The following is a 27,346-nucleotide window of genomic DNA, read 5'->3' on the forward strand; positions in this document are numbered from 1 at the left end:
GCGTCGGGACGCAGCTGGCGCGGTGCGGCGGCACAGGAAAAACACCTCCGTGTTGATAACCATTTGTAAAATCCAGGCGGCTTTTGATGGCTTTCAGTGGAGTGAGTATATGAGAAATTGTTTAACAGCTGGACATGTTCCAACTTGTCCTTAAGGCTTCCAACAGAGGTGTTTTTCCTGTGGGGAGCGTCGCGGCGGCTGCGAGCCGACGCTGCAATCCGCCCGCACATCTTTCATTAAAAAAATCTCCTTTAACAGTGGAATATCCGGATAAAATGCTGAAACCGACTTCTTCTGAAACTTCTCTGTTCTCTCACGACGTCCTGGATCAATAGAACCTGAAATGTGGAGGTATTCAGCTTGAAACAGGCTGATGATGGCGCCTGAGAGCGCTGCGCGACGTCTCGCACCGTGGGAAGTCCTTAAAGCGACAGTATCACCTCAAAATCTCTCATCAGACGTTAAAATTTTCACTGAAAACCAGCTTAATTTTTCGAACCGTGTCCACTTCGATGTGTCTCACAGGTTTAGAAAAAATTTTGATCAAACAAAGCGCCAGTCTCTCAGCAACTTCTCAGACAAAGGAATTCCGACGAGGGGCTGGACGACTCCTCCCACAAGGAGTGCTCACAGGCGAATGATGTCACCGACAGGCGTGGAAAAACTCACGCATGCGCACGAGGGTTCAAGCATGTCTGACGTAAAAACATATGAATGAAATCCATATAGTTTTTGAAAAAAATTAAAAGGACCTATACTTTATGGACAGACCTCGTATAATTAAAAACATTTTCAGTTTGTGTAGTATTTTAACAATAATGAAAAAGGTTTCACACTTCCTATGCTGGTCAAAAAACTGTTTTATGTCACTCACCAAATAAACTACTATGTAAAATACAATTCAATCCACGATTTAGCAAAAACATACTGTACCATCGCATGAGGGCAGTGAATGGCTCCAGAAGTGGTGGTTCTCACAAATCAGAGGTTCCTCATGGCTCAGTCTGTATCCTGGATCACATTGGAAGGACACCACAGATCCGATGGAAAGGTCATGGCTTAGCCGTCTGCCGTTCACTGGGATACCAGGATCCATACAGGAATATGTGTCTAATGTAACAACTAAAGAAAGTAAAAAGCAAACAATTAGTTCTTCAAATGTTTTAACTGAAATGTAGTTCATTAATTTTGAGTTGGACTACTGTTAGCTCCTGTTTTATTTGGTTTTATTTGGTGTATTAACAAAGGCTCCCTGTGAGTAATAGTGTTGATTTGTCTAGAAAATGACAATTAAGCCAGTATCCCATTTGCCTTCCTGACTCCAGACCCAACTATCCACATTAGCAGTCTACAGTTGTTTGCCATAGTATTACATTGTTGTTTGTCCTAGTATTACACTGGTTATTGCTGATTATAAGCAACACAGAAAGCAACCCCATCACACAGGAGCTACTGGGCGTGGTCACAACAGTAGGGTGTGCAATCTATGCACTAATGTCTATGGTTATAACAAGACTTTACTATAAAGCTAAAATGTGTCTAACATCTGAAAAGTCTTCTTCTGTAGGGCGCCTGGCATATCTTTTATGGAATTATGGTTGTATATTATATTTTCAGAGGAGATTTAAAAAGATCAGTGAACACTGAGTTTATGAACACACGCACACACACACACACACACACACACACACACACACACACACACACACACACACACACACACACACACACACACACACACACACACACACACACACCACTGTGCTCCATTAATGAAAGTATTCTTCTCCAAAAGAGGAATTAATCTGCATTGTATTTTAATTTTAGCCTTTAATTTTAACCTGGCATCAAACTGACCATGCATTTCTTTCATGGTGCAGTGACAAAATAAAAACAAAGCCTATCTGCACAATTACACCTTTGTGGAAAATGACGCATCACAACATCACAACATATCTCTATGTGACATGAGATATAGTCACATAGTTATTCACGTTGGCACCAATGATATCAGGATGAAGCACTCAGAGGTCACAAAAATGGACATAGAGAGGACTTGTGACCTTGCAAGAAAGATATGTCGGCATCAATTAATAGTCTCTGGTCCCCTCCCCTCCCGGGGTACTGATGAGGCGTTTAGCAGGCTGACATCATTAAATAAGTGGCTGGGGCCGCCGTGGCCTGCTGATGCCGGACGGCCTCCACCCTACTGGGGAAGGTGCCGCCATCTTGTCTCCAAACATAGATAGAGCTCTACAGGGAGGGTAACATTAATCAATCAATCAATCAATTTTTTTATATAGCGCCAAATCACAACAAACAGTTGCCCCAAGGCGCTTTATATTGTAAGGCAAGGCCATACAACAATTATGTAAAACCCCAACGGTCAAAACGACCCCCTGTGAGCAAGCACTTGGCTACAGTGGGAAGGAAAAACTCCCTTTTAACAGGAAGAAACCTCCAGCAGAACCAGGCTCAGGGAGGGGCAGTCTTCTGCTGGGACTGGTTGGGGCTGAGGGAGAGAACCAGGAAAAAGACATGCTGTGGAGGGGAGCAGAGATCGATCACTAATGATTAAATGCAGAGTGGTGCATACAGAGCAAAAAGAGAAAGAAACAGTGCATCATGGGAACCCCCCAGCAGTCTATGTCTATAGCAGCATAACTAAGGGATGGTTCAGGGTCACCTGATCCAGCCCTAACTATAAGCTTTAGCAAAAAGGAAAGTTTTAAGCCTAATCTTAAAAGTAGAGAGGGTGTCTGTCTCCCTGATCTGAATTGGGAGCTGGTTCCACAGGAGAGGAGCCTGAAAGCTGAAGGCTCTGCCTCCCATTCTACTCTTACAAACCCTAGGAACTACAAGTAAGCCTGCAGTCTGAGAGCGAAGCGCTCTATTGGGGTGATATGGTACTACGAGGTCCCTAAGATAAGATGGGACCTGATTATTCAAAACCTTATAAGTAAGAAGAAGAATTTTAAATTCTATTCTAGAATTAACAGGAAGCCAATGAAGAGAGGCCAATATGGGTGAGATATGCTCTCTCCTTCTAGTCCCCGTCAGTATTCTAGCTGCAGCATTTTGAATTAACTGAAGGATTTTTAGGGAACTTTTAGGACAACCTGATAATAATGAATTACAATAGTCCAGCCTAGAGGAAATAAATGCATGAATTAGTTTTTCAGCATCACTCTGAGACAAGACCTTTCTGATTTTAGAGATATTGCGTAAATGCAAAAAAGCAGTCCTACATATTTGTTTAATATGCGCTTTGAATGACATATCCTGATCAAAAATGACTCCAAGATTTCTCACAGTATTACTAGAGGTCAGGGTAATGCCATCCAGAGTAAGGATCTGGTTAGACACCATGTTTCTAAGATTTGTGGGGCCAAGTACAATAACTTCAGTTTTATCTGAGTTTAAAAGCAGGAAATTAGAGGTCATCCATGTCTTTATGTCTGTAAGACAATCCTGCAGTTTAGCTAATTGGTGTGTGTCCTCTGGCTTCATGGATAGATAAAGCTGGGTATCATCTGCGTAACAATGAAAATTTAAGCAATACCGTCTAATAATACTGCCTAAGGGAAGCATGTATAAAGTGAATAAAACTGGTCCTAGCACAGAACCTTGTGGAACTCCATAATTAACTTTAGTCTGTGAAGAAGATTCCCCATTTACATGAATAAATTGTAATCTATTAGACAAATATGATTCAAACCACCGCAGCGCAGTGCCTTTAATACCTATGGCATGCTCTAATCTCTGTAATAAAATTTTATGGTCAACAGTATCAAAAGCAGCACTGAGGTCTAACAGAACAAGCACAGAGATGAGTCCACTGTCCGAGGCCATAAGAAGATCATTTGTAACCTTCACTAATGCTGTTTCTGTACTATGATGAATTCTAAAACCTGACTGAAACTCTTCAAATAGACCATTCCTCTGCAGATGATCAGTTAGCTGTTTTACAACTAACCTTTCAAGAATTTTTGAGAGAAAAGGAAGGTTGGAGATTGGCCTATAATTAGCTAAGATAGCTGGGTCAAGTGATGGCTTTTTAAGTAATGGTTTAATTACTGCCACCTTAAAAGCCTGTGGTACATAGCCAACTAACAAAGATAGATTGATCATATTTAAGATCGAAGCATTAAATAATGGTAGGGCTTCCTTGAGCAGCCTGGTAGGAATGGGGTCTAATAAACATGTTGATGGTTTGGATGAAGTAACTAATGAAAATAACTCAGACAGAACAATCGGAGAGAAAGAGTCTAACCAAATACCGGTATCACTGAAAGCAGCCAAAGATAACGATACGTCTTTGGGATGGTTATGAGTAATTTTTTCTCTAATAGTTAAAATTTTGTTAGCAAAGAAAGTCATGAAGTCATTACTAGTTAAAGTTAATGTTAACATTAGGAATCTACAGCAGGCCACGGAGCAGGTGATTAGAGATCCTGCAAGGATTATGACAAATGTGGATGTGGAATCCATTAGCTTAGCAGGGAAATTAGTGCAGAAAATCCACTATGGTGATAGTGCAGTTTATCTGCCAGGGAGGGAAATTCAACAAGTTGAGACTGTGGCCTGCTCCCGTAGACGTGTCCATAAAAATCATAGAGGGATATGCTTTGCAAACTTAATACCCATTACTATATTGGATCATGTTGAGTTCAAACTGAGGATGGCCCAGTGGTTGTTCCAGTAATAGCAAAGATTTTTTGTCTGCTACCTACAACGCGCGTGGAATGTCTCAAACCTAAACCTGCTTCTAGGCATCTTATATATGCTACTCTGGAACCAACCCTAAATCCAAATAGTTCAACTGTCAACCCCACTGAGGTCCTTAGACTGGGTCTCATTAACATAAGATCACTGTCCTCAAAATCATTGTTGATTAATGATTTAATTATTGATCATCACTTAGATATGATTGGGTTATGTGAAACCTGGCTTAAACCTACAGCTGTCCTCCCTTTAAATGAGGCCTGCCCACCAGCATATACATTTAGTCACGTCCCTTGTGATGCAAAGCAAGGCGGGGGTGTTGCTCTTATTTATAAATCTAGGTTTAGCTTATTAGCTGTTGGGGTCACAAATATAACTCGTTTGAGCATCTGATTCTCCGCTCCACTCAGGGTATTATGCGTTGCCAAGGTCAGAAGAATAAAAATCAGCCGTATTACTTTGTCACTGTATACATATATTACATATACATATATACATATATATTAGGATTTCGGCAATGCATTCGGGATTCGACGCACATTAGTGGAAATACCCTGGATCTGGTTCTTGCACGTAGCATTGCTGTCACGAATATTGACATCATGCCTCTTACATCAGTTGTCTCTGATCACTCACTTATTAAGTTTACAGTTTCACTGCCGTGTTTAGTGGAACAACAACCTTATTTATCACTGCAGCAATGCATCAACTCCTCAACTAAGACTGAACTAGAAACTAGACTGCCTGATGCCTTAGCCTCACTTCTGACAAATACCCAGTCAGTAGACAGACTTGTGGATAGTTTAAACTCAGTGCTCAAAATGACACTCCACATGACTGCACCACCTGTGTTGAAACCGTGCTCCCCCAAATCGCACTCACCTTGGTTCAATGATTACCTGCGTGACCTCAAGCACAAAGCAAGAGGTCTAGAACGGAAATGGCATTGTTCAAAATTAGAAGTATTCCACCTTGCGTGGCGTGATGCTATCTTAGACTATAAGTATGCATTATTGGCTACAAAGCAGACCTATTACTCTGATTTGATCAACAAAAACAAGCATAACTCAAAGTTCTTGTTCGACATGGTGGCAACACTTACTCATGGACAACCACCTGTAACTCGCTCTCCTTTTACAGCACAAGATTTCCTAGATTACTTTGAGAAGAAAATAGATAACATTAGGTTGAACATTTCCCAGCATGCCTTAACCCAGCCGCTACACCCTGCTATTGAGGTGGGCGCCACTACAGAGGTAGATTTACAGAATTTGATAGTATCTCTCTAGACATGCTGACAAAACTCGTAACGTCGACAAAAAGAACAACCTGTTTATTTGATCCTATACCAACAAAACTGTTTAAGGACCTGTGGCCCACTCTTGGGCCGATTGTGTTGGAAATTATTAATCTTTCTTTAACTTCTGGATCTGTTCCTAAACGTTTCAAATCTGCAGTGATTAAACTATTACTTAAGAAACCTAATCTTGACCCTAGTGTATTGAAAAACTATCGGCCGATATCAGATCTGTCATTTTGCTCTAAAATTCTGGAAAAAGTTGTGTCACAACAGCTCATAGACTATCTTACTGAGAATAATCTCTTTGAGCCACTGCAGTCTGCTTTTAGAAATTATCATTCCACAGAGACAGCTCTCACTAAAGTGGTGAATGTTCTTCTGCTTACAATGGATTTGGACACCACTACGGTTCTGTTGCTGTTAGATCTCAGTGCTGCATTTGATACAGTGGATCATCATATTCTACTTGATAGCCTGGAAAATCATTTTGGGATTACTGAGAGTGCCCTTGCATGGCTGACGTCATACTTGACCAGTGATTCTCACTGTGTTTTGTACAGTAACACTACCTCTAACCTTAGTGACATGAAATTTGGCGTTCCTCAGAGGTCTGTCTTAGGCCTCCTGCTTTTCTCCCTTCATATAGCACTCCTTGGGCACATATTGCGGCATTTTGGGATTACCTTTCACTGCTGTGCAGATGATACTCAGTTATACATGCTGATAACTGCTGGTAATCTCATTCACATAAAATCCGTAGAAGATTGCCTTGCAGCAGTGAGTAGTTGGATGCCTAGAAACTTCCTTCTTTTAAACTCTGAAAAGCCTGAAATGATGGTTCTTGGTCCAGTGAGACATCGGCTTCAATTTGACCAGTTAACACTCAGCCTAGGCTCGTGTGTCATACATCACACTGACAAAGTGAGGAACCTTGGGGTAATTTTTGATCCTTCGTTGTCCTTTGGCCTCCATATTAGAAATATTACTAGGACTGCTTTCTTCCACCTGCGAAATATAGTGAAGATTCGTCCCATCCTGTCTATGGCTGATGCTGAGACCCTGATCCATGCATTCATCTCTTCTAGATTGGGCTACTGCAATGTTCTAGTTTCTGGTTTACCGCAGTCTAGCATTAGGGCTCTCCAATTGGTTCAAAATGCTGCAGCCAGACTTTTGACACGAAGCAGAAAGTTCAGCCACATTCCACCCAATTTGGCGTCTCTTCACTGGCTTCCTGTCCAAGTGAGATCAGATTTTAAGGTTCTGCTACTAACCTATAAAATTATTCATGGACTGGCACCTCCCTACCTAGCTGACTTAATTAAACCTTACATACCGGCCCGGGCTTTACGTTCTCAGGGTGCAGGACTACTTTGTGTCCCTAGGGTGAATAAGAAGTCTGCGGGTCACAGAGCTTTCTCTTATCGTGCCCCTGTTCTGTGGAATGATCTCCCTACATCAATAAAACAATCAGATTCTGTGGAGACTTTCAAGTCCAGACTTAGGATGCACTTATTTTCCCTTTCATATGGCTAGCATACGGTACAGTTTTGTTTTACGCTTTTTACTCTTTTAATTCATGTTATCAGTAACTGGAGCGGGCCGCGGCCTCTACTTCACCTTTTAGTGAAGCTTAGGGCTAGCGGCCGGCGATCACCTTAGTATTTCTTCTGTTTTTCTTGTTGATTAATGCTGGCAAATTATACAGTATTTTTGTCTTTCTGATGCCTGATTGTTTTTTCACTGTTTAAGGTGCAGCTCCATCCAGAGATGGGAGTTGTGTTTGTGTTGGCGATCTTCCTGTCCTGTGCACCAACAGCAATTCTTGTATATTCGTCCGAGAATTGTTCTGTGAATTATTTCTGTAATTTATGTTTGTAGCGTGGCCCAAGCAGAGGGTCACCCCTTTGAGTCTGGTCTGCTTGAGGTTTCTTCCTCAGAGGGAGTTTTTCCTTACCACTGTTGCTCTGGGGGTTGGTAAGGTTAGACCTTACCTGTGTGAAGCACTTTGAGGCAACAATCAGGTGCCAGAAATCACCAATGGGAGGCCGGATTAAGATAGCAGCAAGTAGTACAGATATTAGTGTTTAGCAAGTGTGTTCATTATGTATTAGGTTGTGCCCTTTTGGATAAACTACTTTGCAGTGTTAATTTGTTTTATTGTCACAGAAGATCTGCTTTATGAATAAATAAACTAAATAAAGACGGTTGAGCTAGTGTGGTAAAATTAAAGTCATACATTTTTCATTGAAGATGAAGTGCCAATTCTATATTTGGAACCAATAAGATTTCTAGGGCGGATTCACACAAAAAGCCACTGACAGAAGCTTTGATGCTACTGCAATCATCCCAAAAAAGGAACGTATTGGGATACATACATAATACAGAAAAGACGCCAGAGTTATCAAACGTTCAAATTTACTTTGAGTTTTATATGTCTGTTTGTGCATTCATTCATTTTTTTATACCCACTTACTCCAATAAAGGGTCACGGAGGGGCTGGAGCCTATCCCAGCAGTCATAGGGCGTAAGGTGGGGTACACAGTGGACAGGACGCCAGTCTACTGCAGGACCACATACAGATGGACAAACACATTCACACATGCACGTATACCTATGGCCAATTTAGAGTCATCAATTCATTGAACCTGCATGTCTTTGGAAGTGGGGAGAATCAGGAGCACTCAGGGAGAACTTGCAAACTCCACACAGAAAGGACCAGATGGGAAGCGAACCCACAACCTTCTTGCTGCGAGGCAACAGTGCTAACCACTAAGCAGCTGCTCGCAATGCCCCCCCCCCCCCCAAAAAGGGAAAAATGAACAGTGACACTATAAGATTTACTACAATATGATGTCAAAGGTTATACTTAACTCTTGCACTCTTTATCAAATCAGGATATATCTCAGTCTTACTATCGTGGTGTTTGAAAGAAGCGTTCTTTTAAAGCATCACAGAGCTCCATGCTCTTGTAGTATGAAGGCAAATAAGGCTTTATTATTCCATGTTATCTAAGTTTGTTAATTTTTTGTAAACCTCCCACTGAGAGCTGGACAAACAGTCCATTTTCCCGGTGGGGAGGAGGACAGAGCAGCACTTAGAGAGACACAATTGGGGCATGACCTGGGCAAATATGCACAACTATACTTTGATTCTCTACATGTGTGGAGTGCAGCACCATTTCAACTCTTTGTTTTGTATTTAAAAGAAATGGAAAAAAATAAGCCCTCTGGGTTTGATCCCAGAACGAGCTGGTTGAGGATTTGCCCCCGTTTTCCCCGTGATGTCCAGGGCTGCTTTTTGGATACCCTCCAAATTGAGTTGCATTTGATGCTCTAAAAATATGCAGTTTTCCAACTGAATGGCAACATTTGTGTTAACAGTTATCAGGTCATCAGTGGGATTTACAAAGAAACAAATAAGAAATATGAATAAATACAAATATACATGGAAAATCTTTTTAATAATAATTTTCTGCACACTTAACTCCAAGCTAATCTTTAATCTGTCTTTTTAAAACCAAGCTTGGTATCCAGAAAATTCTTATTAATTATTGCTACTATTTTTGTGGCACTTTAGTGTTTATGAATGTGGTGTACTTTGTAATAATCTAAAAAAACGCAGTCACTCTGGCTTCACCTACTGCTCCTTGAAGGCTTTTTGCCTTCAAGTGAGGTGTCAATTTCACTTTATGCATTGTAACTCCATAACAAATGTATGATTTTATGGTTTACAAACATGTTTGACTATTTCAAAAAATGTGACCTTACTTAAAGTTAGAGGAACTAAATTTAGCAGAAGTTAACTGGGTCGCTGAAGTTTTTCAAAGTTCACTGAAAAGCTACAGTAATTTGCCAATGAAAACGTTAACGCCGCCAATTAGCCGATTATCTGAACTGTGCCCACCGCTGCTATCCTCAGTGAGCGAACTTCAGTACTTGATTCAGTACCCAAGTACAGCTGTAAACTTTGATTTTGTCAGATGAGGCCCTCTTGGATGTACAGAGTTGCAGTTCCTTCACTGCCCACTTGAGGCTGGCTCCAAAACAGAGCACATCCCCATAGGAGTCCCTTTTAAAATGTCCAATTTTAGAGCAGAAATTTATGTAGATGTTTACAGCCTGGTACAAAAACTTTTTTTTTTCTCCTCCATGACATCTGTACGGCGTGCATGTTTTTCTAACTTCTTTGCTTAAGACATAAAGTTCTATAAAATTGGGCATGGTCACTCTGAGTGACAGCGGCTGAGCCGAGTGTCTCCGCCTCTCACTGTGATCGTAGCTCAGTGTCCGCTCGATGAGAAATCCTGGAATAATATGGCTTGTTGTGAGGTGAACATCCTACCAGATCTTCTAAGATGTCTGTGTTGCAATACTCACATTGAGTGATATTCTCTTCAAATTTTGTATGCAAATGGTATCAGCACCTGTTGCATCTATCTGTGGCTTCATCAGCTAGGATGACTTAATTGCTTGATTACAAAGAAAATTAGGACCTCATAACTTTAAGAGACATCAGCAACATCAGGAGAATGATGAACCAAGGCCAGCCTGTTAGCTTAGCTGGTCAGACTCAAAGAGTGGGGTATGTTCGTATACCTTGTCACATCTGTTTATGTATCAGGCCCTCTATCATGCCCAGATGTATCTGTATCAGCTCGAGTCCGAAGGACTGATTAACTGATTCCATATGCTCAAAGTGATGTTAATCAGTGAAATCACCTGCTGGAGTCAGTGGCTACAAAGAAAACCTGCACCCTCTGGACCCTTTGTGCAACGAGTTGAACCCCCGGTCTATGATATACATACACATATGCGCGCGTGTGTGTGTGTATATATATATATATATGTGTGTGTGTGTGTGTGTGTGTATATGTGTATAAACTCAGAAAAAGTCTTGTAGATTTTGTTTTGTCTGCAATGTGCATTGGGTCTCATCTCGTTTCTGCTGCTGCAGTGCTTTAAGATGACTGAATAAGTAAAGCAAACATCAGCATATAGTATCCTCTTCACAGTGGGATGTCTGTGGGCAGTCAGGGGCATTGAAAGCCACAATGCACATGGCGAATTTTATGTAATACAGTAGATGACCCTGTATAGATATAAACAGCATGCAATATTAGCAAGACAACCGTAATCACTTCTGACAAGGTTAATAGGCACGGTGATCATTTTTTGGTGTGCTCAGTGCAGGGCCTGTAAAAGATAATTACTGATATTTAGTTTACAACTCCGGCTGAAGCGTAGGCGTTGCTTACGCTATACCACTGGATGTGGCTTACGAGTTGCCGATTGGCCTGCACAAACAACACGCTGAGCTATTACTCATGCATGATCGAAAAGGTTGTGCTTTCTACTCCTTGGCATCAGTGGATACTTTGTATTACTTATTTTGAGTATTACTTCATATTTTTAGTCAGAAAATTCATTGATCATTGTTGGTACTGGTCTTGAGAGAGCATGACTCCGAGCTGGAATAATAACTCCCCTTTATTGTCGATGTAAATAAGCCAGAAATACAAAACAAATATGATAACTGATTAAAATAAACTAGCGTGTTGCCTGTGGGGATCCAGGGGCTCTAGATTGGGTAGTGTTTATAAAATAGGTACCTGATATTTTTCATGGGCGTGTAAGCCCGGGTTTGCGGGTTATTGTGGTTTTGAATTAATGAATGAAAACACAATCAAATAATGCATGTAACTATAATAAAAATGGAGCTGGAGTAACCAAACAAAGCAAACTTAATATTACAATTTATTACAAATCACAAAATATATAATAAAAAAAATAAAACAATTTAAACCAGAATTTATATATAAAAACAAATATAAAAAAGTCACTCTGCGAGCAGTCAGTCACGATGACAGCCAATCCACAAATACTTCCTGCTGTCGTCTCAGGGCGGGCCCTGCTATCCTCCACTTCTGCACGACACACTCTCTCTTGGCGGGGCGTGGCTTCCTCCAATCACCAAGCGCGCAGCCTCCTCGTCACTGATCCCTCCTCGTAACACCTCTCTTCGTTGCCGCAGCTTCCGTGGACCTACACACACACACCCAGGCCAGCGAGCGCACAACTCCAACTCCAAGGAAACTCCGACTTTCTGATTAAAACAGGCTCCTCACAACCACATCAAACGTACTCACAGACACGGCAGGGTCCTCCCCTGCCGTTGCGGATAATCCACGTCGTGATGTCTCTTCAGCAGGAGTATTTCAACTGAAACCAGTCACGTCAGCGCCAGTATGGCTCCTTTTTAAATGATCACTTCCTCACCCGCTGCTCCTCCTGCTGTTCCGCCAAAAATCTCTGTCCTCTCTCCAAAGAAGCGAGGTGGAACGGAGCAAAAAAAGTCCTCCTTCGTTCCACAAAACCCCGTCTTATATCCACTCCTTCACACTTACGCTGCAGGTGAAGTAATTACAATAATCCAAAAGGAATCAGGTGCGCCCACGGTCACCTTAGCAACCAAAAGGAACAGCACAGTTCAAGTCAGAACATCTCACAGAAGCTGGATTACATCCCCCCCCTCCTTATCGTTGCCAGTCCCTGCAACGCACACAATACTAATCAGGGTAACGGGCCGGTGGCCGGCCGAAGTTTACACGGGTAGAACGGCGAAGCACGTCCTGGGGGGCCTCCACCGGTCGCTGTTCAACCGCGACCGGCCAAAACCCATACCATACGGGGATCTCACATTCCCCCTCCTTCCGGATCCCTTCTTCTACCCCTAATCCTAACTCTCTCTGGGGGGCAGTACACACCTTTAGAGCATTCCGATGCACAGTCTGCTCCCTCCCCCCCCGCTCCGGACGCATCCTGTACACGACCCCAGTATCCCCTACGCAATCCAAAATTACATAGGGTTCAGGGTCCCACCAGGTACTCAACTTACCCTTCCCCTCACGACGTCTATTTCGTATCCACACTCGTTCCCCCGGCACTAAGGGCAAAGCCCTAGCCCTCTTATCATATTGACCTTTACGTTGAGAAGCCTCAGCAGCTGCCCTCTGGCACGCGATCTTGTAAGCCAACAACAATTTACAACGATGGTCTTTCACCCACCCCGTCAATCCGAACGCTACTGGCTCTGGACTCACCCCCAGGCCAACATCCACGGGAAGCCGCAGATGCCTACCAAACATCAAAAATGAGGGAGCATAGCCCGTCGCACTGTGCACTGTATTATTGTAGGCATGAACCAACTCAGCAATATAATCTGGCCACCTCTGCTGCTTTTCTTCTTCCAATGAACGGAGCATATTCAATAATGTCTGATTAAACCGCTCCACACCACCATTACCTGCAGGATGATACGATGTTGTCCTACTTTTACTTATCCCATATAACTTACAAAGCTGCTGCATCAGGGCCGATTCAGAATTTGGCCCACGATCAGAGTGGAACCGCGCAGGACAACCAAACTGCTGTATTACATGCTTCCACAGCACCTTAACCGTCGTCTGCGCGGCCTGATCTAATGTGGGAACTGCCCATGCGAAACGAGTGAACTGATCGGTCATAACCAAAATGTTCTGGTACACATCCATCGGCCGGCCAAGGGTTAAAAAATCCAACCCATTGACCTCCAACGGATAAGTGGCCCCAATTGACCCCAGCGGTGCCCTAGGCTCAACACGGCTCCTTTGAAGGCTACACCTGACACACCTCTCCTGGAACGTTCGTACCTCCCTTTCCATATCAGGCCAGTAAAACCTTTGACGAAGCTGAGCAAGAGTCCTATCCACTCCAGAATGAGCCCCAGCCTCATGAATCTTTCGCCACACTTCCTCACAACGACAGCCCGGACACACAATCTGACGATACTCCTCATGGCTCCTTCCATCGACAAAAATTCGGTATAATATACCCTCTATCACCATCAATCTTTCCCATTGCCGAAGCAATTTCTGAGCTCGGCCCGTTAACGCCAAACGTTGCGAGCGAGTTGGAACACTCCCCTCAACAACATACCCCTTCACAGCCTGGATATCCAAATCCTGATTCTGAGCCTCAATCCATCCACCCTCAGGTGTTACCTCAATACCTGCACTGACCGGCAACCCCCGGTCATGTTCCTTCTCCAACACCATAGCCCGCTCTGACTGGACCGGACACCTTGACAAAACGTCAGCATTAACATTAGCTTTACCTGAACGATACTTCACTGTATAATTAAAGGAAGCCAACTGTGCCACCCACCGCTGCTCCACTGCCCCAAGATGGGCAGTTTGCAAATGGGCCAAGGGGTTATTATCTGTATAAACAGTAAACTCCACCCCTGTCAAAAAATCTTTAAATTTTTCCGTCACTGCCCATTTCAAAGCCAACAACTCCAATTTAAATGAGCTCTAATTCACATCATTCTGCTCACTGGGATGCAGGCTCCGACTGGCGTACGCCACAACACGTTCCTGTCCATCCTGAACCTGAGACAACACAGCCCCAAGCCCCTGGTTACTAGCATCGGTATACACAATAAAAGGCTTATCATAATGAGCATACGCCAGAACCGGAGCCTGTGTTAAGGCCTTCTTGAGGGCGTCAAACGAGACCTGGCATGCTGCAGTCCAATCCACCTTCCTCGACTGCGACTTCTTGTCTACCCGGACACCGGTCAAAAGCCTATTCAGGGGCCGAGCTAATTTAGTGAATCCTGCAACAAATCGCCTATAATACCCGGCTAATCCCAAAAATGCCCTGACCTGCTTGAGAGTGTTCGGAATCGGCCAATCTAGAACAGCACGAACTTTCTCCGGATCTGGTCTCACGCCCTGCCGATCTACCACATGTCCCAGGAACGCTTCCCGTTGCAACAACTTACACTTATCCGGACGCAACTTTAAACCATATCACCACAACCGCTCAAACACCCGATCAAGATGCTGGAGATGGGAAGAGAAATCGGCAGAATATACAATGATGTCATCCAGATACACCAACAATGATTCCACCATCTGACCATTCAAACACTGCTGCATCAACCGTTGGAAAGTCGCGGGCGCATTACAAAGTCCAAATGGCATCCGCTCAAATTCATACAAACCCAGCGGGGTAGCAAAAGCCGTCTTTTCCCGATCATCAGGATGCATCTCAACCTGCCAGTACCCACTAGCAAGATCCAACGTCGAAAACCATTCCGACTGGCCAAGACCAGTCAGTGTCTCCTCAATACGTGGCAAGGGAAATGCATCCTTATGCGTAACTGCATTCAATTTCCTATAGTCTATGCAAAACCGCCAACTACCATCCTTTTTCCGCACAAGAACTATAGGAGCTGCCCAAGGACTACTACTCTCCCTTATCACTCCCTTCTCAAGCATCCCTGACAGAAGGGTCTTCACTTCCTTATACAACATCGGCGGAATCGGACGATACCTCTCCCGTATGGGGGCAGCATCTCCCGTAGGGATCCTATGCTGTACCACATTCGTCCGCCCAAAATCTTCTTCATAACGGGCAAATACCTTCTCCCATTTCCGCAACAAAGCTTGCAATTCCCGTTGCTGTTGTTCGGACAACTCCGAACAATCCTCGCCCATACCAGTTACAACAGGCAGTTCCAAACTGGTATCAGCAGTGGCAATGTTCACCAGCGAGACCTGGACAGCGCCATCTTCCCCAAGTGAGAAAGCCACATCATTAGATCCACACACATCAGAATCCTCAATCCCATAAAGCCGACCCAACTTGTGAAAGCGGCCAATCGACACACTATACGGGTGCGGATTACACACACGAACCGGGAGCCTCCCCTTCCTAACTCCCACCAAAGTCCTAGCCACACCCACAATCCCAGAACCAGGCATAGGCTCCATCAGCGCATCATAATCCACCCCCTTTTGTCCCATCCTAGTACGTCCCCACACTATCAACTCACTCTTTGGTGGAACAGAAATAGCATGTTTAGAGGCTAACCTCACATATCCCACAAACCCGTCCACTCCCAAGGGGACCTTGCCACACACCGCAAATGCATCCCTCCAGATCTTCTGTCTCTTAAAAGCCTGCGGACAGGCAGATTTTCCAGGGCATTTAAACACGGTATCCCAGCAGGCTCCAATAATATTCATTCCAACAATCAAAGGGCTCGAGCACTTCTCATCCTTAACAACCACCACCCCTCGATCCGAGACCCTGATCCCCTCAACCTCCACATCCAATACCGCGTAACCAACACACGGAATTTCCAACCCATTGACAGCACTCAGTCGAAACCACATCGGGGCCTGCCCAAGCTTAATCTGTCCAAAATACTTATTAAACAGGCTCTCAGCCATTATAGTAACTTGTGACCCTGTATCCAGCAAGCCACCCAACCGAATTCCCTCAATAGTTAGCTCTATAGTGGGACACTGACCAATAAGAGCATCAGAGGTCCTGGATAATGGTGGTATGGCAGCAGCCCCTGCAACTCGGACCTCAGCAGCAGGGTCTACCAGTTTAAAGCCGGTTCAACTACAGACACACAGTGCCGAGCAATATGCCCCACCTTCCCACAACAATAACAAATAGGCCGACCTTGCTCATCCCAATCACGGGATCGCCTAGGTGAATACCGTTGCCTCCGCATAGGTTTAACAGACCTAGATTCAGATAAAACTGGATATCTTTGCGGCTTAAACTCTGCCACTATATCCTGAGCCAACCCCCTAACCTGCTCCTTCACTTCTGCCAGAATCTCACCCTTTAACTGCTTTTTCCAATCGGAACCCTGATAGGGCCTACCCAAATCATACGGTTCCCCAACCGATAAACAGGTTACATCCAGCTTGACACCCCATACTCCAAATCAAGCTGACGTGCCTCCTTTTGCAGCTCAGCAAAACCTAACTCAGGGTTCCGGCGAGCATAAACCTTCAAGGCCCTAGCAAAAGGCCCTTCACGAAGTCCCAGCAACAACTGGTCTTGCAGAGTCCTTTCAGAGGGGGCATTATCAGAATCCAAATACTGCAACTTCCGATACAATTCACACAACCTTAACATGAACGACTGTATAGGCTCATCTTCTCCCTGGACACAACTAAAAAAGATAGACCTCAAAACGGGAACAGAAACTTGTTCATCATATAATAAATCTAAGTGAGCAAAAATTTTTGAAATTTTACTTTTCTCCTCTTCATCTAAAACTAAAATTTGGCGCTTAGCTTCCCCAGTCAATGCTCCTAAAACAATACTCACTTTCCCAACCTCTGTCAAATCCTGAAACCCCAAAAACCCCTTAATCTGTTCCTTCCAGTCACAGTACCTTAATTCGTCACCTGGCCCTCTAAATCTAGGGAGCCAAGGTGCACTTGGGTACACTGGCATCATCATATTTGCTTCTGTTCAGAAACACCAGCTCTCAGAAAATGGTATCCTGTTCGTGACGCCAAATTATGTAAGCCCGGGTTTGCGGGTTATTGTGGTTTTGAATTAATGAATGAAAACACAATCAAATAATGCATGTAACTATAATAAAAATGGAGCTGGAGTAACCAAACAAAGCAAACTTAATATTACAATTTATTAGAAATCACAAAATATATAATAAAAAAAAAAAAACAATTTAAACCAGAATTTATATATAAAAACAAATATAAAAAAGTCACTCTGCGAGCAGTCAGTCACGATGACAGACAATCCACAAATACTTCCTGCTGTCGTCTCAGGGCGGGCCCTGCTATCCTCCACTTCTGCACGACACACTCTCTCTTGGCGGGGCGTGGCTTCCTCCAATCACCAAGCGCGCAGCCTCCTCGTCACTGATCCCTCCTCGTAACACCTCTCTTCGTCGCCGCAGCTTCCATGCACCTACACACACACACCCAGGCCAGCGAGCGCACAACTCCAACTCCAAGGAAACTCCGACTTTCTGATTAAAACAGGCTCCTCACAACCACATCAAACGTACTCACAGACACGGCAGGGTCCTCCCCTGCCGTTGCGGATAATCCACGTCGTGACGTCTCTTCAGCAGGAGTATTTCAACTGAAACCAGTCACGTCAGCGCCAGTATGGCTCCTTTTTAAATGATCACTTCCTCACCCGCTGCTCCTCCTGCTGTTCCGCCGAAAATCTCTGTCCTCTCTCCAAAGAAGCGAGGTGGAACGGAGCAAAAAAAGTCCTCCTTCGTTCCACAAAACCCCGTCTTATATCCACTCCTTCACACTTACGCTCCAGGTGAACTAATTACAATAATCCAAAAGGAATCAGGTGCGCCCACGGTCACCTTAGCAACCAAAAGGAACAGCACAGTTCAAGTCAGAACATCTCACAGAAGCTGGATTACAGGCGGTAAGAAATTATGCAAAGTTTCTATAATGATTTTATCTGAAAGTACAGGAAATTAAAAAGAGAAAGTTTTGTGAATAACTGTATGCATTATTTGGCACATTTAGTTGATGTCATGAACAACTGGCAATGTTGAGATATTTCTTTTGCTCTACTGTTCATAGCACTTGAGGATAAACAAAAGAATGTCTTTAGAAAGTCATTATGTCCATTCATAGTGCAGAGAGAGTGTCTCCAACAGCTGTGCAACAGCATGAACACAAGAGACTTTGCTATGCTAAATTTTCTTTTCTGTGAGAACTATCCATTCATGTAAAGATTTTAATTAAAACTACTGTATTGGTCTTCATACGTCTGCTAATACTGAACATTTGCATGTGTCCAGAAAAAAATAACTTGGTCTATACAGCTGTCAATTAATTCCCCCACCCCTGAGCCCTTATTAGTCCTATCAACTTTCTGTAAGCCCAGAATTATCAACATCCATTGTTCACTGTTGTTATCTCATATCCCTATTTTCTCCAAAAAATGTTAGTCCTATCAACTTTCTGTTTTCGCGGCATTCAACCTTGACCCAAAACACATAAACATACCAAACGGCAAATGTCAGCTCTCTACAGTTTCTCCATGAAGGAGGAATTGCATGCCAGTCATGAAAAATGGGAGCTGCCTCAAACACCTCGTACACCTGTCGCTACAATTATTCATGCACACCAGCGGCCAAAAGCCAGAATGCCCTGTGGGAGCCCATTCGATCCCTCTTGCGGCAGGTGTTGGCACAAAAACAGTCAGCAGATGATCACTTTCGAGCTGGATGTGAAATTTGTCTAAGTGTCCCCACAAGTGTGGCATTGCAAAAACCAACACACATGTGATGCGCAATGTGTATTGCACAGGTGCACATGTGTCACACCCCCCTGCCTTTCACCCCCAAAACACATGTGGCATATGCGTGTTTTGCGCAACCTTGCACACTTGCATAAAATGCTTATATGCATTTACAGACATGATCACATGGGGGCCGGACAGCTACATCTGAGCGCACGCAGCACGGGCAGGCGCCTGTCAGCTGATCGCAGCACATTGACAGCTGGAAATGATGTCTCAGTACACATGCCATGTCACATTACAAACAAAGAGACCACCGCCAGGACAGGTGTATATAAATAATTACAACAATACATACATATGCAATTACATAACAAATAACTAAAATGAAAGACCACATAACACAGAAACAGAGAGTGACACATTGGTCTGCGAGATCTCTGCTCCTGGACGTCCTAGCTCGGGAACATGTACCGTATTTTGAAAGACATGAACTTACAACTTTCCTCTGTGTCCCTACCTGCTGTCCTCACGTGGAAATACATAAAACATCTTTCACCTTTGCACCGGGCTGTAGTGGCCACACACAGTGCACCTCAGCAAGCTGCGGGCTGGCCTGAAACATGTCCATACATCATCTAATTTCTTTTTTTAAAACATACGAGGTCTGTTAGAAAACTATCCGACTTTTTTATTTTTTGCAAAAACTATGGATTTGAATCATGTGCGCTTGCATCAGCCAAGCTTGAACTTTCGTGCGCATGCGTGAGTTTTTTCACGCCTGTCGGTTGCATCATTCACCTGTGGGCAGGCTTTGAGTGAGCAGTGGTCCACCCCCCTCGTCAGATTTTTATTGTGAGGAAAATGTCTGAATGATTTGGAGCTTTGCGGCATCAAATTTTTCCAGAAACTGCGAGAGACAACCAGGTGGGAACCATTCGGAAGATTCAGACGGCTTTCAGGGACGATTCTAGGGCATGCCGTGCTCCGAGTGGCGATCGACAGGCTAAAACGACCAGATCATTTCCAAACTGAATGCTGTGTTGATCCGGGACGTCGTCTGACTACTACAGAAATGGCAGAAGAGGTGGACATACCACTTTTTCGGCACATTCCACTGTTACAGGAGTTTTTGTCATGAAAAGACATGCGGAGGAATTCACCACGGAGCTGCTAATGGCGCGGGACAAAAGCACCTCCGTGTTGGTCTCACAGGACATGTTGTAACATGCCCAGCTCTTGCACCATTTGGAAGATTCAGACGGCTTTCGGTGGCTTTTCAGTCATGTGACTATCCGAGAAATTGTGGACGAGCTGGACATGCCACAACATGTCCTGTGAGGCTTCATCACGCCGTTGCTTTTTGTCCCGTGCCATGAGCGGCTCCGTCCCAACGCGCAAATTCCTCCGCACGTCTTTTCATGACAAAAACTCCTGTAACAGTGGAAAGTGCTGAAAAAGTGGTATGTCCACCTCTTCTGTCATTTCTGTAGTAGTCAGATGACATCCCGGATCAACACAGCGTTCAGTTTTGAAATGATCTGGTCGTTTCAGCCTGTCGATCGCCGCTCGGAGTGCAGCGTGCCCTCCGCCATTGTGCGCCGTCTTTAAACCGGTTGTAACACTCCTTCATCTGTGTGATCCCCATAGAATTGTCCCTGAAAGCCGTCTGAATCTTCCGAATGGTTCCCACCTGGTTGTCTCTCACAGTTTCTGGAAAAATTTGATGCAGCAAAGCTCCAAATCATTCAGACATTTCCCTCACAATAAAAATCCGATGAGGGGGGTGGACCACTGCTCACTCAAAGCCTGCTCACAGGTGAATGACGCAACCGACAGGCGTGAAAAAGCTCACGCATGCGCACGAAGGTTCAAGCTTGGCTGATGCAAGCGCACGATTCAAATCCATATAGTTTTTGAAAAAAATAAAAAGGTCGGATAGTTTTCCAACAGACCTCGTATGTTCATCTCCCTGTTGAATTTAAGCATTTAACACTCCTTTTATAAAGACAGTGATTGTAGCGCGGTGGTAAAGTTTCCGTCTGTTAATCAGAGCTTTTGTAAACTGCAGGTTTGAATCCTGCGAGTAGCATTTATTTTTTTATTTAACCAGGGTTATTTAACTGCGGGGTTCTGTATTGGGTCCCCTTTCATTTTTTTTTATATCAACCCAGTGATTTTCACTAATTATACACTGATATCTCATATATCAGAGTCTGATGACTGTATTAATTATTTATACACCCAGCTGGACATAATGAGAGCACACTGCTTCATTCATGTCATTTCATGACTGTATGTCTATGACCATGGGCCATCGACAGAGGAACAGACCGTTCATACTTGTGTTGTCCGATAAGAGGGATTCAATAAAATGTGGTGCTTTTTTATGATGTGTGGTTTTTATTTTTTTCCTCCACAACAGAGACGCGATGTGGTGCAGCACGTTCCAGCTGTTCGAGCATGCACGAGCGTGCACGAAACCGTCACCGGTGTGTCGTGCACGCCTGTGCGACCATAGGTCCCTCACGACAGCAGATGGATGGTTCGTGGTTCCCCATTTCGGGGTTGATTTGCGGATTTTCTTCCGGGTTTCCGGATCTTTCATGTTAATGTGTGAAGGGGCCCTTACACACACACACACACACACACACACTAGATAATAGAATATGTGCAACTTCAATAAAAATTTTACATACAGGAAAACGAAGCAGTATTTGTGTACTTTGGAGCATGATTCACAATGGCTCTGTTCTGTAAGACCAATGAACAAATGAATGAGGCTGGGATTTCCCAAAGCATTTCAACAATAAGATACATCCAAAATTGCAATGGAAGAACTAATACGATCTCACTGTTATTGCTTTTCGATAGGCTCATCAACAAAGAGAAATGCACTTGAGAGTGAGACGTAATAAGATGAAGGCACTCATGGTTTGCTCTCAGTCAATAATACAGACATAATAACAAACTTGGTCTTATGAATCACATCTGAATGACAAGGGTAATGGCACTCGTGCAAACAGCTGTGAAAACAGCTCTCACTATGTCCAGAGCATTTTTCTGTTTTATATTTCACTCCATGCATAATGATGGAGAAAGAAAAGCCTACAAAACAAAATTCCCGAACACAGGCGGCTTTTCCCCAGACAGTCGACTTTCAGGCTATTTGATTATGTACCGCAGAGACTACAGGAACAGTTTTCATCTTTGGCAGTCCAAGGCCTTGAAGTCAACCTCTCTGCACTTTGTTTAAAAGTAATCTAAAGTTGTATCTGTTAAAAATTATTAAGAAATATTACCCTGGTCTTACTTCAAGGGTAATGTGATCACATACCAGGAGGTTTGTCACAACGTTATGGATTGACTTCAATGGAAAATAAGTTCAAAATAATTATTCATACGAACTACAGCCATTTAAGTAAGGTTAGATGATTCCAGTGATTAAAACATTTCATGCCACAAGAGTTAGACCCTGTCTCTATTGGAAAAGAGTGGACTGTCCCCTCTGTGTCAGGGGAGAGTCACTGCCCCAAGTGGAGGAGTTTAAGTATGTTGTGGCCTTGTTCATGAGTGGGAGTAAGATGGAGTGTGAGATGGAGAGACATAAAAAAAAATCCTAAATTCAAACAGAGTGACCTGCCAAATTGAAAACAAGCCCATGTCAAACTCATGCACGTCTACAACCCAGTCAGTGTCAAGTACCGGCAGACGCAACCTTCATAGATGATGACGACCGGACTGAAGTATGTTGAAAAATTGTTCACTGCGAATGCAACATTACAATATAAAATCAAACTAACTGAACCAAATGTGCGCAACTGAACGAAACCACAACTCCTAGCATAGATCTCATTTCAGACTTTAAGGTGTGAAAATACCATGTTACAGCAAACACAGTTTTGGAGCTTCTTACATTTTTACAGACAGACCCGTATGTAGTTGGGACAGTGTCAGAATTTTTGCAATTTTGCAGCTTCATGGTGGAGCGGCCAGAGAAGGATTTTATTCGCAAGAAGGTGCAAAATTTCAGCTGTAGTTTACAACAATAAAGTAAGGTGACATCCAAACTGAAACATGTTCCTACTTGCTTGGTTAAAGGTGATTCTCCTTTTGGCTGACCCGGTAGAGCGTTGGCCTCATGAGTGAGGAGCTTGTTGTTGGGCTAATTACTGGTTGAGCTAATAGAATTAATTAATGGAAACGTTTCAAGCATGGTTCCCAAACTAAAGGTCCAACAATGTCAACAGTTATTGGATTCTATGACATATGGCACATTACCCTGTAATGTGATAATGGAGCATAATGGATTATGAAAATGTTTCCTTTTTGAAACTCTATTAACTCAACCAATAATTTGTATCACTTTTTACCAAAATAGGAGCAACTTAACTTTAGCGTTTGACCCCTGTACAAACTGAAACTGACCTTTGTCAGAATTTTCGCTGTTTTTACCCCATAACTCCATAGTATTCAGTCATAGATAGTCCAAACTATACATTTTTGGATATTTATGAGCCAGCAAGTAATGTGGTATACTTTTCAATATGATCGCTTGATTTTAAAATTTTGACCTTTGTGTAATCCTTCATTGATGCCTACCTGGCTATAGCTGCTACCATACATATCCGTGTAGGCCATGGTGTACTCATCCTGGATTTTAAGGGTTGTCTGGGCACCTTAAGCAGCAGCAAACGCCTGCTTTGCCTGTGGACTAGCAAAGGCAGTAGCATCATAAATGTACTCTCACCTTCATAGAAGATCTTGAAACCACTGTTAGATCGACTGTTATCAGTGGTGAAGAGCAGGTAGAGGAAGTTACTGCTGCTAAACAGGAACTGAGGGACTTGGGTTCCATTGAAGGATCCAATCAGAGGAGAAAGTAGGTTTGGGCCATCATGCACCTCCAAGAAGTCGTAACTGAGTTCCGTTTGAAACCTTAAAGGTAAAGACAGGAGAGATACAAGAACTTTCAGATGAGATGCAGTTATTCAACAGGTTGACATCAAGTAGCCTCCTCACGCTGCAGAAAAAAAAATTACATTTTTTTGAGGGGATAAATCTATAAACTCAACACACATCAAACACATCAGATCAGTTTATTTTTGGACAGTTTGCCTCTTGATCATCATCTTTCGCAACATCGATGTGGGTTCAGTGTTTCCAATGACTTTTGAAATTAGCCCAGTGCTGAATTTACTCAATAATTAGCCTCTTCCTTCATGTTTTTGGTAATTCTATCAATGATTGTCGATTCAGGCCTTATCTCCTTCTTTCTGCCTATACATCCAAACTCACTATTTTACTGTCATAGTTATCATTTCTTCTAAATATATGTCCAAACCTCCTCAACCTACTTTCTTCCTGAACTTTCTTACTTTTCTTCTATCTCCAAGTGGCCCATTTCTTATTCTGCCCAGCTTTAAAATTCCACACATTCATCTGAATATTTTAATTTCTGCAACATCCAACTTCTTCTCTCACATTCCCTTCACTGCTCAAGTCTCAGGTCCATACATCATTGCTGATCTTAAACAAGCTTTTTTGAATACTACCTTTAAAACCTTGCCATGATTCTTTCATCACACAGCACTTCCAATACTCCCGTCTACTTCTGCCCACACCCTTTCGGACTCACAGGCTTGTTTATATAACATTCATATTATTGGTATGTTTCTGTTCTTTCGGATTTGTGTGTGTGCCGAATAAATCCATTCATTCATTCATTCATACTTATTTTCTCCAGGCTGCAGCCTGCAGAACACTCCTGGATTTACAAGTAATTCACTATCTTCAGTTACCGTTTAGCCTGTGTTTCAGTAACTCTCTGCAAGTCCACCCCTGAATCATGATCATTAAATGTTAAATGTTTGTCATCATTCAATTAATCTTCAATCATCTGACTCCCAAAGCCCTTCAGCGTTTTATTAACATCCTCCCACTTGATGCTGTAGAACACGTCATCTGCAAAAAGCATGAAGCAGGGAAACTATATATCCAAAATGCCACCACATTCATAAGCAGATCAAAAATGGTAAGAGGTTAAACAAAAGCCCGGGTGCAAGCTTATCTAACTTTTTTTATCTAAACATGGTCCTACACAAATTAATGATTTAAAATGTATCAAAGAATAGCACAGGTTGTGCTGCAAAATGGCAACAATGGAATATGTGTGTGCACCTATTGGGCTCATGTGTCAATATGGTGGTGCAATATGGTGGCCTCCATGAGGGGGCTCACTCCCATGTAGATATGAAGGGCTCAGTCTAAGATTACAAAAACAATTTGATTCATTGTTGCACGTAATTACACACTAATGAACAGATGGTTTTGAATGCTATATTCCATATCTGCTGTGCAAACATGGCGGAGTCTGTTTTGCTGGCAGATGATGATTTGATCGAGCTAATTGACGGTGCTAGTTCTTCTAACACACACACACACACACAAATCCACTCCGCTGTAAACCGTCTGTACAGCATGAAGAGCTGTTCGGATGAAAAGCTGAAAAGCTGACGTGTTTTTTCGCTGGACTGAGGAACTACACGGCTTTTTTTCTTTTTTTTTTGGAAGTACGACATCAGGGCACAGCATCACCAGACAACGTGTCACAATTTGGACTCCTATTTAAAGTTTCTGTTGGACTTTAGCAGCAGTGGAACACCAAAATGTTAAGTCCCTTTTCTGTTGTTTATGAATTAATAAAATATGAAATGACAAGGATCTATTTTAGCCGTTATATAAAACAAATAATGATTTTACGTTCTTTCAATGGTAGGAATATTTAATTCAGTGAAAGCTGGAACATACAATTCAACGAGGTGAATGAAATATTCGTACCAATGAACTCAAACATTCATTATTTGTATAATATCCAACAAAAAGAAAAGTAATTTAAAAGCCTGACAGATAAGCCAGGTTTGATAATTGCTAGTAATGAAGCAAAAACACTTTCAGACACTTTAAAAGGAAGAAAACTGCAATTCATTGTCATCAATGGGGAGAGGTGAAAGAAAGGAACAAATTACTGTCAATATTATGGCATCAAAAACGTCACAGAATGAACATAAGAAACCCTCAGCTCATTTCAAGGATCAGAGGGTCAAACTAGTTCAGCTCTCTCTCTCACACACACACACACACACACACAGCCAAACCTATTTTTGTCTTCATTAAGCCAGTGCGCCAGAGTAGCAAGAAAAAGCAATGACAGTTAAAAAATGTCTCACTTTTTATGGTAAGGCAGAGAAATCTTAAAAGCAAAGCATTTGCCTTTTACTTCCTTTCTGTTGGCATTTGGTGAGAAAGTGAGCAGGAGCCACTGATGGAATTACTTTGGACTTATTGGAATATTGGGAAAATCTGCATTGCACCTTCTCCAGCTTTCTGAGGGTTCTGTGTTTGTGTCCGTGTGCAGCATGTGCATCCATTTCATGTGTCTGCCTGTCTGAGTGGATGCACGGTGCAGCATGCAGATATGTGCACTATCATTTTGCTCTGCATCATTTTGGTGTGTGTGTGTGTGTGTGTGTGTGTGTGTGTGTGTGTGTGTATCTCCCATGGCTGAGCTGTTGCAGTACTGTCATACGGACCTGTCAAAGCTGATCTTGATGGAGCGTCCCGGCTCGGCCTCAATGACCCACTCACAACTCAGAGAGTCTTTGTAGTAGCCCGGCCACCCAGGGGACAGGATGATTCCAGACGGACCTGAGTAGTGGCCACCGCAAGGTGCTAGAGGGGCAGTGGTGGTGGTGGTGGTGGGGGGGGGGAATAAGGATATAAATTGAACACATAAACAGATCAAAAGAGTGGAGGAGGTGGTGGCAAAAATGAGAAAAATGTGGAGTAGGGATGGAAAGATGTTACTTTACAGATGACACACCTCACTCATATTTTTTTCTTACCAACATGAAAGAAAAGCTCCTGTAGAATGAGTTCCCACAGAGTTAAGGTCACACAAATACCTCAGTTCTGCATTCTATATGACCTATGCATTTTTACTGTAAGAGTCGAAATCTCATTTTTCTTCTTAGCTCACGAACACTTGGTTTATAAGTATTTAGACGAGGACTTTTCCCTTTTCTCCCCCACTATGAAGTTTACAAGAAAAAAATTCAAATCAAGATGCGCTTGTACTGTCGACTTTTAGGTTTAATTCAAGGCGTTGAATATTTCCACATCACTGAATACGTCTTAGGCAGCACAGTGGCTTAGTGGT

At 43.0% G+C, this 27,346-nt stretch overlaps 1 protein-coding gene across 1 annotated transcript in view; it reads right to left on the reverse strand.

Annotated features, from left to right (window-relative positions):
* The window catches only part of LOC117514727 (CUB and sushi domain-containing protein 3-like), an 885,172-nt gene that overhangs the window by 545,888 nt on the left and 311,938 nt on the right, over positions 1–27,346 (reverse strand). The window contains exons 16-18 of the mRNA XM_034175291.1: positions 26,721–26,859; positions 23,879–24,066; positions 934–1,122 (exon numbers count right to left, since the gene is read on the reverse strand). Of these exons, the coding sequence (XP_034031182.1) occupies positions 934–1,122; positions 23,879–24,066; positions 26,721–26,859 (516 nt within the window). The remainder of the gene's footprint in view (positions 1–933; positions 1,123–23,878; positions 24,067–26,720; positions 26,860–27,346) is intronic.

This window comes from Thalassophryne amazonica, chromosome 7 (genome assembly GCF_902500255.1).
Source record: "Thalassophryne amazonica chromosome 7, fThaAma1.1, whole genome shotgun sequence".
NCBI classification, from domain to species: domain Eukaryota; kingdom Metazoa; phylum Chordata; class Actinopteri; order Batrachoidiformes; family Batrachoididae; genus Thalassophryne; species Thalassophryne amazonica.